Source organism: Cheilinus undulatus, linkage group 10 (genome assembly GCF_018320785.1).
Source record: "Cheilinus undulatus linkage group 10, ASM1832078v1, whole genome shotgun sequence".
NCBI classification, from domain to species: domain Eukaryota; kingdom Metazoa; phylum Chordata; class Actinopteri; order Labriformes; family Labridae; genus Cheilinus; species Cheilinus undulatus.
The window spans coordinates 34,458,058-34,473,002 of record NC_054874.1 but is presented as its reverse complement, the minus strand read 5'-3'; the positions used below and the strand labels follow the sequence as shown (position 1 = coordinate 34,473,002).

Below are 14,945 nucleotides of genomic sequence, written 5' to 3'. Positions count from 1 at the left end.
TGTGCCTGAGATTTACCTAGCAGCTGCTATTTACTTCGCAGCTGCTATTTAAATTTGGAACTGATTACGAGCCAGAGAGAGTCAAGCAGGACAGAGGAGGGGGGAAGCCGGTTTATGCCAGCGCCTCCTGGACTTTAAAACCTGGATACTATGCCGATGCCTTTTTTAAAGAGTGAGGGCGTTTTCACAACTATGGTACATTTGCTCTGGTCTGAATAATGGAACAATTTGTTATTCTGGTGCATAACTGCCTCAGCTTTGGTCTGTGTTCAGCTAGCATAACAGACTAAGATGTGTGATGTGCAATAAAAAAATGCTATCTAATTGATTGGATTTTTTGTGGTTTATGAATTCAAACAACCATAAAGATACGCAACTTTGTTGCTGTGCCCCTAGAGTACTAACCTGGCACACCAAATAGACTGTTTCACATAACCATTGCATAGGATATGTGGTATTTCACATTCATCTAGGCAGTTGCCCATGTGGTTGAGAAGTGCAGAACTTTTGGAGGGTGATTGAATGAACATTCTGTCATATTCATTACAAGGCATCAGAAAGACATATGGCCCTGGTAAGTAAAGCATATACTGTAACATGAGCTTGACAGGCAGTCCCTGTTGTGTTCACTATCAGTGGGGCTGATAGGGGTTAGTGAATCAAACTCATGTCGAAGCTCTTTGCTACACCTTGAGCAGCTATTATTTACCAGTCCCTTAAACAATGACTGCTCCAAGTGTCCAAGTGTGGCTTAATTCACAACTAAACCATGTAGCTTCACCTCATTCTCCCTAAATGATGCTGATTGGTCTGTCCATTCTCAGATCTGGCATTTCAGGTTGAAACTTTGCAAGATAGATCTGCCTGATGACAGACATGGGATCTTGCCTATCCATCGGCTTTGCAAAGTTATAAATACACTGTATAGCACTATTACTACTACTAAAGTTGGTGCATGGCTCCTCTGGTGTTATTGCCAATTCCTTTCTGTGCTCTGCTCATGTACTGATCCATGTGCCCACTCATTTTAGCTGCTATGATACCTGATAGGAGCTTTCATGTGGTACTGAGGCAGGTTATAGGCCGGTAGTTTGATGGTACTGTTCCCCTCTGAGGGTCTTTCATGATGAAGACTGTCTGGGCTTGAGTAAGCCCCTCTTGGTGGGTCCCCAATATTAACAGCTGGTTCATTTGTGCTGCAAGGTATTCATGGAGTGCAATTGGATTCTGAAGGCAGTAGGTGTGAATCATGTCGGACCCTGGTGCTGTCCAGCTCTTAATTTTTGACACTCTTTGTTGGATGTCAGCTGCTGGTTCTTGCTCTGGGGGGTTGCTGTGTTATGCTTGTAGGCCCACTAGTCATTGAGCATTGAAGTTATGTGACAACTTAGCTGAGGTTGTCAGAGAACAGCCAGTTCATTCTTGCCTCTAGCTGTACCTCTTTAGGCAGGTAGGCAGGCCTGTGAGCCTTTTCTTTGCAGTCTCCAGTGCCCCAGCTGTGTGATCTTTTTCTTAACAGGTCATTTATGCATATATGTGTGTGTGTGGGTGTTTGTTTTCATTTCTTCAGTTTTTATTCAGAAACACTGTTAGTTCAACCATTTTTTCAGCAAATGCTCAAAGTTAGCTAGCTGTTTAATGAAAGACATTTGCTTTTTGATATGTAGGGTTTTAGTTTGTGTAAACCATAAAATTTGGCTCATTTTGAGCAAGGCCTTACATTAGCAGCAATATTTGATTATGTACAGCTCACCTGTGTCACCCAGCTGCTTTAGATACACACTCTAGGTAATTGTATGGCAGTCTTGGTGTAGGTCATTTCTTTATATTGGTCAAGGACACTGCTACACTGACTTTTCAAATGTAAAGTGGATTTTCTCCAATCACATTAGTGCTATTGGTTTAAAATTCCAAGGACAAGTAAAAAGTAATAGGCTCATATGACCTTGCATCAAAGCCAGACTCATAGTGCGCCACAGTTCAGGATTCCAAAACTTCTTTTAGAGACATTAGTAGGTAAATTTAATCCCTGGATTTCATTATGCATTTTTTTACACATCAAACCTGCAATTATACAATATTATTTTGCAGACTGTTTAGCCTTTGTTGATGTGAAAGGGAAGACACAGGAAGAAACTGGGGAACAGATGTACTGTATCTAAGGGCCAAGCCTCAGAGTCACACTTGCAGCTGATATGTTGATGACAATGGCCTTTGTAAATAATGCTCAGCCAAACTCTCATAGACAAGCAGTTTTGTTTTCTTCCTATAATTCAGAAAAAGAGGGTGGTGGCAGCTAAAATCAAGTGGTGATATCCAACACTTACAATAATGTTCTGCCTTAAGGCCGGCTCAGACTACACGATTTTTTTTGGTCATTCACGATGGCACCATGTGCACCACGCGACCAAAATCTTGTCCCGTCTTGGCTGACAGCCTGGCCACACTGCAAGAGTGATCCAGACCGTTCAGCGTATGCTGAGTCTCTGTGACTGAGTGCGAGTCATAGGTTGTCGGGGGGTGGGCCAAAGAGTGTCAATTACTCTACAATAGGAGCACTCCGTGTGATTGTAGAGGTCTTTTGTTCAAAAAAGGAAAATAAGAAGCGATGACGGATTGGATTATGGATAATAAGTATGGATGTATCAAGAGGAGGACAATATGGACCAACTCTCCTTCAGATAGAACTTAAGGTATGCATGTGATAAGATGAAAAAAACAAAATTCACATAGTTTTAGGAAATAAAAGGGGATAAAAGTGGTAAATCTTGTAAATGATGATGCAAAGATAAAGAGCAAATGTTCTCCTGTTGTTAGACGCCAGGATTCACGTTGTTGACGTCAGGTCAGGGTGTCAAACTAGATGACGACGTACAAAAAATTCTGACATGCTAGTCTTGTTGAATCATGGTCGTGAGGAATTGTAAGGAGTCTTGGACGTGTCGTTAATTATGTCACACTACAAGACGGTTTGTCATTCCCGACTCTCAAAATCGGGCCCGAGTTTTGACGACAAGCTGCAACATCGCAGTGGGCCTTAAATCTGGCTGAATTCATGTAGTCTGAGCCGGCCTTTAGGTGAAGTTAGGTGGTTAGCTAAGGAATGTGACTTTCAAGTGTCATCTTTTTTCTTTTTAAGAATCAAAGATGATTTAGGTTGCACTTGTGTCTATTTTTATAGTAACAACTTCTTATTGTGGGCTGCACGGCACAGAAGGTTCCAGGTTTGCATCATGGTCAGGCCTTTTCTCCCTGAGCATCTCTCGGGGTACTCTGGCTTCCTTCCCCGACCACAGACATGATCCTTAGGTTAATTGATGACACTAAATTTGCTGTGAGTGTGAGCAAGCCTGGTGGTCCATCTCTATATGTCAGCCCTGTCTTCTACCCGATGACAAATGGAATAGGCTCCAACCCCTTGGACCTCAACATGATAAGCAGTGTAGGAAATGGATACATGAAACTGCTTATTGTAATGCACGGTTTCTCAATGAACCCAGAGAAAAATGCTATTTGCCCTCATAGACATGGATCAAAGAAAGACACTAGTCACACATTCTTAAAGACCCTGTAAAGTAAAAATAAATCTGTATTTAGTTTTTTCGTATGATAGATCACTGTGTTATGAACCACCAAGTCAAATTTCAGTCAAATAAAGCATCTCCAAGTTTATAATATTAAGCTTCAAATTATGAAAAATGAGGCAGTAAAATCTGCTCCAGGATGGTGTGGGCATGTCTGTTGACTGAGCTGAAGCCACGCCCACTCAGGAGGAATATGATCATCTCAGGTTTTAAAATTGTTACAATCTAAATAGAGGAAAGCACTCATGCCATTAGCCTGTCTCTGGACCTTTTTCTGACCTTAGAAGAAAAGACAAAGTCTGTTCAAATCTCTGCTATGACGCTTTAAATGATCCATAGACCACTGTGACAACAGACTGTACTGAGATGAACTGCTCTGTGATTTTAGATCGTGGCAAACTGGGATGAGTAGTGGCTCATAGATAAGTTGAATGAGTGCAACAAGCCCTCACGCAGTAAGCATGAGCAGCTATCTTTTATTTAGTACCACAGATAAAGACGCATACAGGCAGGGTAGTCTGCAGCATTAACCCCCTCACTCATGGTGTGGGTAACGCTTTATATTAAGGTCCTTGTAATAAGCGTTAATAAGCATTAATAAGGCCCTTATAAGCCCTTAAAAGATGCTTATCAACATTATTATGTGTTTATAAGACTATATAAGCATTGATAATGTCATTATAATATAGTTAATATCAGAGTATAAGACATTTATAAGAACTTAGTTCACAGGTAATAATATCAACATTATTATGTATTTATAAGACTATATAAGCGTGAATATTGTCATTGTAACATATAAGACACTTGTGAGAAACTTACCCCACCCACTGTGTCTTTGTCATGCCTTTATTAATCTTTTTTTGTTTGCTTTAGTAATATTAAAATATATTTTATTGCTCATCTATTATTAGGCACTTGTTAACAGTTAATTATGCTATTTGCAGCTACCGGATCTAAAGTGAGAACGATGCCTTATTAAGGCTAATGAATCTTTCATTATGCATTATTGTGCCTTTAATAAACAGTTATCTATGCATTTTGCAGCTACCGGATCTAAAGCGAGAACAATACCTCATTAAGGCTAATAAATCTTTTATATAATGCATCTATTAATGGTTAACATTGATTTTCACAACTTCTACATCCGGAATGAACACTGCATGTGGTCAAGGTTGATAAAATGTTTAGAAAAAATACTAATTAATACAAATGTTTCAACAGTGAAGCCCAAAATTGTCTTTATTGCTGTAGCTGTCAAGTAAAGTGGATATTTTACTAAAAATGTGTAAAAGTCATCTAAAACAGGCATTTGGAAAAAAATATATAAATAATATTAAAAAATATATAAATAAAATGGGCACCACTAGCACCTTTAAACATTGAGGCATATTATACAAAACATCAATAAACACAAAAAGTGCAATTTTGTAAAGTGCAACATAAAAATGAGGAAGATTTTTTTTTTTTAAATTCCATTTAACATTTAAACATTTTACAAAGCAACTGCTCTTTTGCTCTTTAAACATGATCCATTTGCTTCAAAATGGACCATGTCATTTTTATTTTATTTTTTTTCCCTGAAGGTATTTTATTAGCTTAAAAGTTTTTCTGGGCGAACTACCTTCAGAAATAAGTTTTCTGAGTTTGTTTTGCATCGCCATCCTGGTAACCACTTCTTTTTCTTCTTCCAACTCCTTCGGGTGTTTTTGGCGGGCTGCTTCTTTTTCTGCTTATTTTGACATCTAGAGTGGTTCTTTTACCTCTTCTTGTGCTTCTCATGTACATTGTTCATTTAGAAGCTTTTATTTTGAAGACAGACATTAAAAACAGAAGTTCCAGTTCAAGCTAGCAGCTGGTAGCTTAACGCACTGAATCAATGTGGGGGCGGTTCTGATCCGAACGTGCAAAATGGAGGTAGTTGACCCACTCCCGACATCTTCGCCCCCGAGTAGAATTAAAACCCATTCTGGACTTTGAAAAGAAGCAGCTGACAAGAAGAAGCGTTGTGAGACAGAGGATGAGTCTGCTGGTAAGTTTAACTGGTACCAACTAGTTAGTGCTAACTCAAACACGCAGCTAGCTACGTAAGCTAGTGGCGGAAGCACGGTAGCAGTCTTGAGTCGCCTGCTCCTCTGTATCAGTGAGGAATAAAGTGCCTGCCCAATTAAAATAATCAAACTCATTGAATGTCAACTGATTTTCACAGTTTTTTTTGTTACACACATCTGTCATGTGGCTATGATGTATACTTGGTTGTATTAAAAATGCTGTCTTCATGTTAAAATACCCTAGTTTATGTGGATAGTATCATTAATCACTATAAAACATAACTAATTTTGTCTCCAGCTATGCTAATATATATATGCAGTTTACATTGTGGAAATATCTAGCTTCTCTCTTTAGTTGTGCACTGTCTGATATGTTCATTACACACATATTTCTGTACATGGACTCTCTTTAGAATGCTTGAAAATTTAAAATTTCAACTGTAATCTGGTATTGGAGGATATTTCAAGCCTTTTTTATTTTGACTTTTTTCAAAAAATGTCATTATTACACAGATGTAAATTTCTGCAAGGTAAACTGCATCATATTATCTATGCATATGGCTGGAGACAAAAATAAGCTATGTTTTATAGCTATTAATGTTACTATCTGTATAGGTATTTCTATATGGAAACCAGCATTTTTAATGTAATCAAGTATCCTGTATGATGTCCACATGTCTGACTTTTATGTGTTATGATTTTTATCTATGTCTTTAATTGCACCTGTATACACCCCTCCTGGACCGCTGGAAAGCATAATCTATGATTAGTATTAATCTTGAATTGTTGAGTTTTGCAGTGCTGCACAAATGGCCCCCACTGCAAAACTCCAGAAGCACAAACATAAGCTGGATCTGGCTAACCAAGGAGAGAGATTTCTTTAAAGAACAACTGTCACAGGGTAAGTTAATAATTACTGATTGCCACCAATATATTGAGTATTATGTTTATATATTTTGTTACACAAATAATGGTGATTTTATTTGTTTTATGTATATTTTAACAAAATTTATCTTATGTGTGAATGAAAGTATGCACTCCCTTTAAATTTGTAATCTTTTACTTTGCCCTTTTTAACCTGTGACACTGATATGGCTACTCTTATGTTGTTATGCAGAGCTGAGCCAAAGAAAAATTTCCTCTAGGGGACACTAAAAGTATATTTCATCACATAAATGTGTAAATAAATGTGTACATTTGTGTCCTAAACATCAGGGACACCACTGTAATAGTACAGTAGTACACAGCACAATCTAGTTCTAAACTGCGTAAAGCTTTATTTTGACCTGTCTCCTAGCCATCTATTGTGGTCAATATTTCATTGTGTTGTCTTTATACAGCATCAAGAAACCAACCAACAACCAACATGAGAAATGATGAGCGTCCCCTAAAGGCATCTGTTGCAACAGCTTCTGATTTTTCTGGATCGTCTGAGTCTGAGTCAAGTTACTCATTCTCTACCGACCCCTCCTCAGACTACTCAGTCTCCTCAAGCTCTCCAACCCCAGATGATGGCAAGAAGAAGAAGCAGAAGAGGAAGAGATCAAAGAAGAACATAAAGAAGGAGAAGGGAAAGAAAGGAACAAGGGAGAGAGGAAGCAAAAAGATTGGACGGAGCAGTGTTTTATGGGGTAATTTATGTAAATAAAAACTAAGATTTAGAGGATAGTAACTGGCTGTTTATTTTTGGGTGTGTCACTTAATGTTGTCAGTTTGAAAAAAGATGATGCTTTATGTAGTCCAACTATGTGCAAGTAAGCAGGGACACTGTTGTGACTGTTACGCTATGCCTGCTTAATTCTATTAGTGTGCATAGTTAGTTTACTTCATGAATGGTTTAAGGTTATTGAATGGAAGATCCTTTATGTCACTGATACTAATATCTACTCTCTTTCTTCTTCACCATCAGCATGTGGTCCAGATGAGGTAATTGCACATTACCGGAAAGAGTTGAAGGTCTACAAGAAGCATAGCATCATTGCTGCTTGCAAAATAGTGGGAGTGGATCGCAACACAATTGTCTTAAATGCACCAATTGCAGAGCTTTCCATTGCTGCCCCAGAAAAGTTTGCAGAGTTGAAAGACCAGCATACAAGAAAGCACAAGCTTGGTAATTTTGCTGGGAAATGTCTTGATGCCATCCATGACAGTCCAGATATTGCCAATACAGTTACGGCACTTAAGAAATCAGGGAAACTGTTGCCCGTTGGTAAGGGGAACTATTGAATAGCTTTTGAAGCAAATGGACCATGTTTAAAGAGCAAAAGAGCGGTTGCTTTGTAAAATGTTTAAATGACAAATGTTCAATGGGATTTTAAAAAACATATTCACCTCAGTTTTATGTTGCACTTCAATTTCACTTTTTTGTGTGTTTATTGATGTTTTGTATAATATGCATCAATGTTTAAAATATATTTTATTATTAATAAAACAAACATGACAAAGACACAGTGGGTGGGTTAAGTTTCTTACAAGTTCTTATAAGTGTCTCATAGTCTCATATTAACTATGTTACAATGCCATTCTTAAGGCTTATATAGTCTTATAAACACATAATAATATTGATAAGCATCTTATTAGGGCTTATAAGGGCCTTATTAACGCTTATTAATGCTTATTACAAGGACCTTAATATAAAGCATTACCATCATGAGCCCACATATTGGCCCCGCCCACATTAAGCCAAGCCAGGAAAGAGGTGAAATGGCCTTAATCAAGAATTCAGTCACATGTAGATCTCAGTGTTTTCACACGTTTACAGCAACCATATTCCAATATATCTAGAGTGTTAAGACAAAGCCTTTGGATTTCACTTTACAGGGTCTTTAATGACTGAATCAATGTCAGTATTAAGCAGTGGCATAAAGAAAAGCATTTACTGCCCAATGAGACGGACTTTCTTTAAATTGTATTAAAAAATATTATGTCACAACATGATAAAATCTAACATTTTGTCTATTTTTCTAGCTCAGGTAAAACTGTAGGAACCTCCCACAAAACACTGTGTAACATTGTACATTTGTAGATTTACATTAAAGGAACCTGACAGGATCAGACAATTGTACCTTTTTTGATAGATATTTGTGTCTCTCATATGTATATTGAACAGAAAAACTCACTAGATATCTGCATTTAAACTTGTAAACTCAACAGGAGGCCGCCATGTTTTTGTCATCCCTCTTTTTGTCAGTTTTCTCTCTTAAATCTTCTACTCCTCTGTCAAATTTGACCTTAAAGCCTCTAAGTCTGCTCTTCTCAGCTTTGTATTTTATGTTTGGTTTGATTGTTACTGCGATATCTCCACTTCTCCTATTTGGTTTTATTATTATTATGGCTTATATATTTCACTGTCTTGCATTTTAAGTTTTTTGTATTATGACTTATTAATCTCTTCACATTTAGTTTGTTTCTATTCTATTCTTACTGTTTTGATTCCATTCCTTTCTGTCTCATCCTAATATTTTGAAATGCGCTTAAATTTCTGGTCCTTAGGTCTCTTAAGTAGTTGGGTTCCTGTGTTTCCTGGATTGGTCTAGGTAATTCAGTTTTTTTATTCTCGGTCTTTACTTGTATACTGGAATATTACTTATCTGGGTTTTTATGATGTCTCTCTAACTTGACAAGTGTTTTATAATGTTTTGCTGGGTTTACATGATGTTGGTTTTACAATGCTGGCTGAATTTTTCATGGGTTTTTCTGTAGGGTTTTGTGATTCTTGTTGTGTCTTGCTATTGTTTTATGATGATTTGTTGTAATTGTGGTGCTGTTGTTGTCAAAGCACTTTGTAAACCTCTGTTCATAAAGGTGCAATACAAATAAAGTTTATTATATTTGTTATTGTCTGCACTGGTAGTGTGACGTCACTTGGCCAGAGGGCTCCTCACCGTTCCCATGCCTTAACCAGCCGTTTCAGACTGGCAGCATGTTTTGTTGCTTGAATCTGTTGTATGTGTCTGTTACGGCACGCGCCGTCACAGCTTTCATACCAGGCCTGAGTTTATGAGAAGGATCAATCTTGAAAAGCACAAATCAGAAGTGTTTTTGTACTGTGTCTATCTTTACCTGCAACATTTTCTACCTTGTGTAAACAGAAAGCTTCATAAAGAGTAGAAGTTTGGAGAACAACTTTATTAAACAGACACATTTTAGCCTGTGCCCTTCATCAGGGACGTCAAGAAACAGATTTCAAACATATTCTACAATGTGAATGTACATATTTGCTACAACAAGGTTAATATGGCTCTGTATTTATCATTTTCCTATTTCTATTTTCTATTTTGTCCGATAACTGCTCGTGGTGCACAGAAAAAATAGATGAGACCTCAAATCTCAAAATTTTCTGTGCATGAGATGTGCAGTGTCTCCACAGAAAGTGAAATGTAGCCCTCTGCCACTCTGAAATGGTTAAGGCATGGTAAGCTGAGGAGCTCTCTGGCCAATTTACGTCACACTACCAGTGCGGACCAAAAGATGGTGTCCTCCTGCTGAGATTATAAGCTCAAATGCAGATATCTAGTGAGTCTAAAAAACCTTGAGAGATACAAATATCTACCCAATAAGTTGAATTTCTCTGATCATGCAAATTTCCTTTAAAGAGCAGGCTCATCAGGTGATCTTTCTCTGTTTTTGATACCACTGAAGGCATCACAACTGTCCTGACCATGACGACACTCAGTATCAGTGCACGCCACTCCCTTCCCAAGGTGTCATATGCCACTGCCATGGACTGGTTCATCGCTGTCTGTTTCGCCTTCGTCTTCTCTGCCCTTATTGAGTTTGCAGCAGTGAACTACTTCACCAACACACAGATTGTGCGGACCAAGAAGAAGCAAGCCAAATGTCCTCCAGTGCCCAAAACAACACCAGTCATGGACAAGGACAAAGAAAAAGTGCCGCAGGTGATTTTTATTTTCCTCTGAGAGACTGTACCAAATAGTTCAACAGCAATTAACTTGCAGGGGCAATTACTCAGCATGTCCCCTATTACCTGCCGACAGATTATAGCCTTTATCCTATGTGACTGGCCCAGAGTAGGAATGCTAAAGTTATGCTATAAGAGCTGAGCTGATCCAATTCAACCATCAAAAAGTTATCCTCAGATTTGGATGAGGCAATATGCCACCAAATCCACTTTTATGTTACTATTTAATTCAATTAAAGTAAAAGAATTAAAAAAATATATTTTAAACATCACAAATCCGAACATACATGAACATTTGCATATTTTTGTATTCACCACACAAATAACACAATCATATCAACAATTAAATTCTTAAGGAATGGCAGTGCTCTTTGAAAATCAAACCCTGCTTCCTACCTATTTCAAATGATTACAAGTGCTGTTGAGTCCACAGACTCAGCACAGCATTTTGTTTAATGTGGTTAATCTTAAGAGCTATGTTGTCATAAACGACAAAATGTCACACGGATTATTAAAAGTTTTCATACACGATAAGAAGTGGCACAGGTTATATAAACTTTGGAACCAGAAATTGTTGCCTCTTACTGTTTTTTATTTCTCTTGAACCTAGCAGTTGTGCTGTTCCAATGACAATGGCACTGGCAGTCTGTTCTGTCGTTGCGTCATGCTGTGTCAAACTGCGTACACATGACGGAGACTGTCTGAATAGATCATAATGGAGAGAGAGAGAGACAGGGGCCTGAGTTGTGGCCCTCTGTGTCTCTGCAGTCAGAAACATCTTTGAATAATGGCACAAATAGAGCCAATACAAAGAAAGGCCAGGACTTTTGTAAATATACAGTGCTTAACAAATATATTAGACCACCTGTCTCAGAGACCATCCAGCATCATGAAGTGCTTTAATGCAGACTCTTTCATTTTCAGTGAGCTCTCCACATTTTACCATTTTGAACAGGAATAAGGAATTTCAAACTGAATTCACCTTTTTATATCCCAAATTTGAGCCAGCTCACCAGGCTTCTCTGGGAAGTCAGAAGTGATCAAGCATAACATTCAACCACTAAAACTAATTTTTCTGTTCAGTAATGCAAGTAAATAACTATAATTCTACATATTGGTGTATTAACCATTGCAGAAACATAAAAAATGATTTTGGTAATTACCAATGCTGTTAATTTAGGGCAGCTGTGGCATAAACCTTACTTTGGGTGGTGGTCTAATAAATATGTTGAAGCTCTTTAGCCAAAATGATATTTTTAATGCTAAAATATTATTATTATTGTTATCCATGAATTTTCAAATGCACTGATTTACATAAAAATTGCAAAAATAGTAAAACACATTATTATTTCTTGATTAATGTCAAATTATAGTTATTTACTTGCATTCCTGAACAGAAAAATTAGTTTTAGTGGTTGAATGTTATGCTTGATCACTTCTAACTTCTCAGAGAAGCCCAGTAGGCCGGCTCAAATTTGGGTAAATTCAGTCTGAAATTCTTATTCCTGTTCAAAATTGTAAATCGTGGAGAGCTCACTGAAAATGAAAGAGTCTGCATTAAAGCACTTCATGATGCTGGATGGTCTCTGAGACAAATATGACAGGTGGTCTAATACATTTGTTAATGTATTAATGTATTATATGCCTTCCAGGTATTTCTCTCTTTTAGTCATACGTGAGGGATGTCTTACAAATCATGTTCATTTAACTGTGGGGGCCTCTGTAGGGGCTTTATGAACACTTAGGGTTGGGAAGGTAGAGCAAAGAAGAGAGAAAAAACACATTTCTTGGAATTTATGCAGGCTCATCAAAACAGATTAAGTTAAATTTGGTCCAGTGGTGATCTATCCACAGAGGAGACATATCCATGCAACGCATATGTCAGTTTTGAACTGACTTAAGCCGCTCCTCAAGCCAAATCCCAGTGTGGTATAATCATGTGTAAATGGAGTATGGTGACAACGGTGATGTGGATTAGTAGGTTACCATGGAAACCAGACTTGGCACATTTGAGGAAGCTTTGGAACAGTTCTGGTGCTCAGGGTGGTGAATTAATATTTATTACCTCCACCAAGGAGGTCATGTGATTGGTCAGGGTTTTTTAGTTTGTTAGTTTGTTTGTTAGTTTGTTAGCAACATAACTCAAAAAGTTATGGACAGATTTTGATGAAATATTCAGGAAATGTCAGAAATGGCATAAGGAAGAACTGATTAGATTTTGTGAGTGATCCGGATCACTGTCAGGATCCAGGAATTTTTTTTAAGGATTCTTTACTATTGGGAGATAGGCCTAATGGTGGAGGTATGCGCTCTCCGAGTACTTTTCTAGTTTACTACAAGATTAGACCCTCTCAGTGGCCCCAAAGGGCTTGGTATGAGAGGAAGTGTTTTGATGGTCACACAGCCCTGGACCTATTCCTCCTCAAGGATAAAAAACTAGATATCTGCACTGATGTTTCAAATGCTCCATGTGGAACACAATAACACTGTATCCTTTTAGTTTCAGTGTGGGGATTATTCCTGCAAATGCCTTGGTGCCATCCACTCCCCAAGGATAAGCTCATTTGACAATAATTTGCATAACCACCATGATAAGATGCTACCAACTTTCTGTCTTAACCCTGTGTGAAATTACTTAATTCTCTGAAAAGTGATATTTGTACTGCACATAGCATCTGGTTCCTGATGAAGGCCTTCTGTTTCAGAGTGACCCTAATCAGATCAATATGACAGTGTTGTTGCTGAGCATACATTTAAGTGAGGAAAAGCAAGCAAGATTTTTCTAGCTGTCAAAGACATTGAATCTGCTCTGTCACTGAAATATGGGCCATTATTTCACCAATATTTTGTTTCTTATATCACTTATATTACCCACTTACTGTGCAAATAGACTAATAATAGCCATACCAAGCTACAGACATATTTATAATGCTTTGCTCCACCTATAAATTATTTTGGTCAGATATTTTTAACATTATATTAAAAACTTTTTTTCATTACTTTAATTCACTGTTTTGAGTTGTAATGATTTCCTATTTTTTAGATTAATGAAACTTCAGTCATGCAAACTGCTGATATGACATAAGAAAAGAGGTGTTGTATACTGAGCCTGACTGATAATCTGTGTTGGCTCATGACATAACCAGGAACTTTTTGATTTGAAAAATTAATCCCTCTTGGCCTGTTTAGATTATGATGCCTCATAACGTTCTACCTTCTTCTTTCTCATTCTATATTAGTTCAGTTTTCAGAGTGCCACCCAATGGCCACTCTAGTAATTTTAGACTATATCACCTAACTTGAACTCAGTGATTACATCAGCCTAACTCCTAAAGTGTAAGTAAACCCCCAGCTCAGAGCCATCTCCGCCCACTTCAGACTTTCAAAAAATTGGCAAAAAATGGGCAGTTTGGTTCTGAGAGGAGGGAGGGGGAAAAGACAGGGTTTTACAGATAAGGCGGGAGTGATAACAACATCCCCTTGCCAGAAAGTGACACAGAGTCCTGCAGCACTGCTGCCTCAGAGCGATCTTTTGAGGTGGAGGATTTTTTCCCTCCAGAGACCCCTGACTTTGGAGGCTGTGTTAATAAAGCCGGAGCTCTCAGAGCAGATGCAGTGCAGGTGCAGGAGAAGATGGGGGTGGTCTCTAACTGGTAAAGTTGGCTAGAGGCAGTAACATTTTACCTTTTAAACCAACCAGTTTCTATGCCTCATAAGCCACACCTTTTCAGAAAACACTTTTCAAAGCAGATGACCGTTTGAGCTAATTGTAAGCCATAAAATTCAGATTTTTATCAGTTTGGTGCAAATGTCAGAAATAACACCAGCACTGATGTGTTTTATCATAGTTCAGTCAGATACTCCAATGTACAGCTGAAAAAAATGTTTGAGTGTTCACTGCCTCCTTAATTTCAGTATTGTTAGTCACATACAGTGAGTTTAGACAAGCATTGTGAGTATTGTTTCTTATGAGTAGTATTTTAAGTATGCTGTTGTAAGTACGGTATGTTTTGTGAGTGAGAGTATAGTCAAGGCTCAACCCAAGTTACACAAATTGAGCATTACGTTAGTTCATGCAGGCCATGGAGCCAAATACTGGGGTATCAATTACATTGGCTGATCTTATACATCAGTTGATAGCCAGCTGATTCACTCAAAGCTTCCAAATGGCCAATCTCACTCTGCCTAAAGGCCGGCTCAGACTACATGATTTTTTTGGTCGTTAACGATGGCACCATGTCAGACAATGTGACCAAAATCTTGTCCCATCTTGGCCGACAGCCTGGCCACACTACAAGAGTGATCCAGACCGCTCAGCGTATGCTGACGTCACCACCGTCTTCGCGACTGAGTGCGAGTTCACAGGTTGTCGGGGGGCAGGCAAAGAGT

General features: G+C 38.1%; 1 protein-coding gene across 1 annotated transcript in view; it reads left to right on the top strand.

Moving 5' to 3' along the window:
• The window catches only part of LOC121515892 (gamma-aminobutyric acid receptor subunit alpha-6-like), a 193,396-nt gene that overhangs the window by 170,896 nt on the left and 7,555 nt on the right, over nucleotides 1-14,945 (top strand). Inside the window, exon 7 of the mRNA XM_041796831.1 lies at nucleotides 10,277-10,533. Coding sequence (XP_041652765.1) covers nucleotides 10,277-10,533 — 257 coding nt within the window. The remainder of the gene's footprint in view (nucleotides 1-10,276; nucleotides 10,534-14,945) is intronic.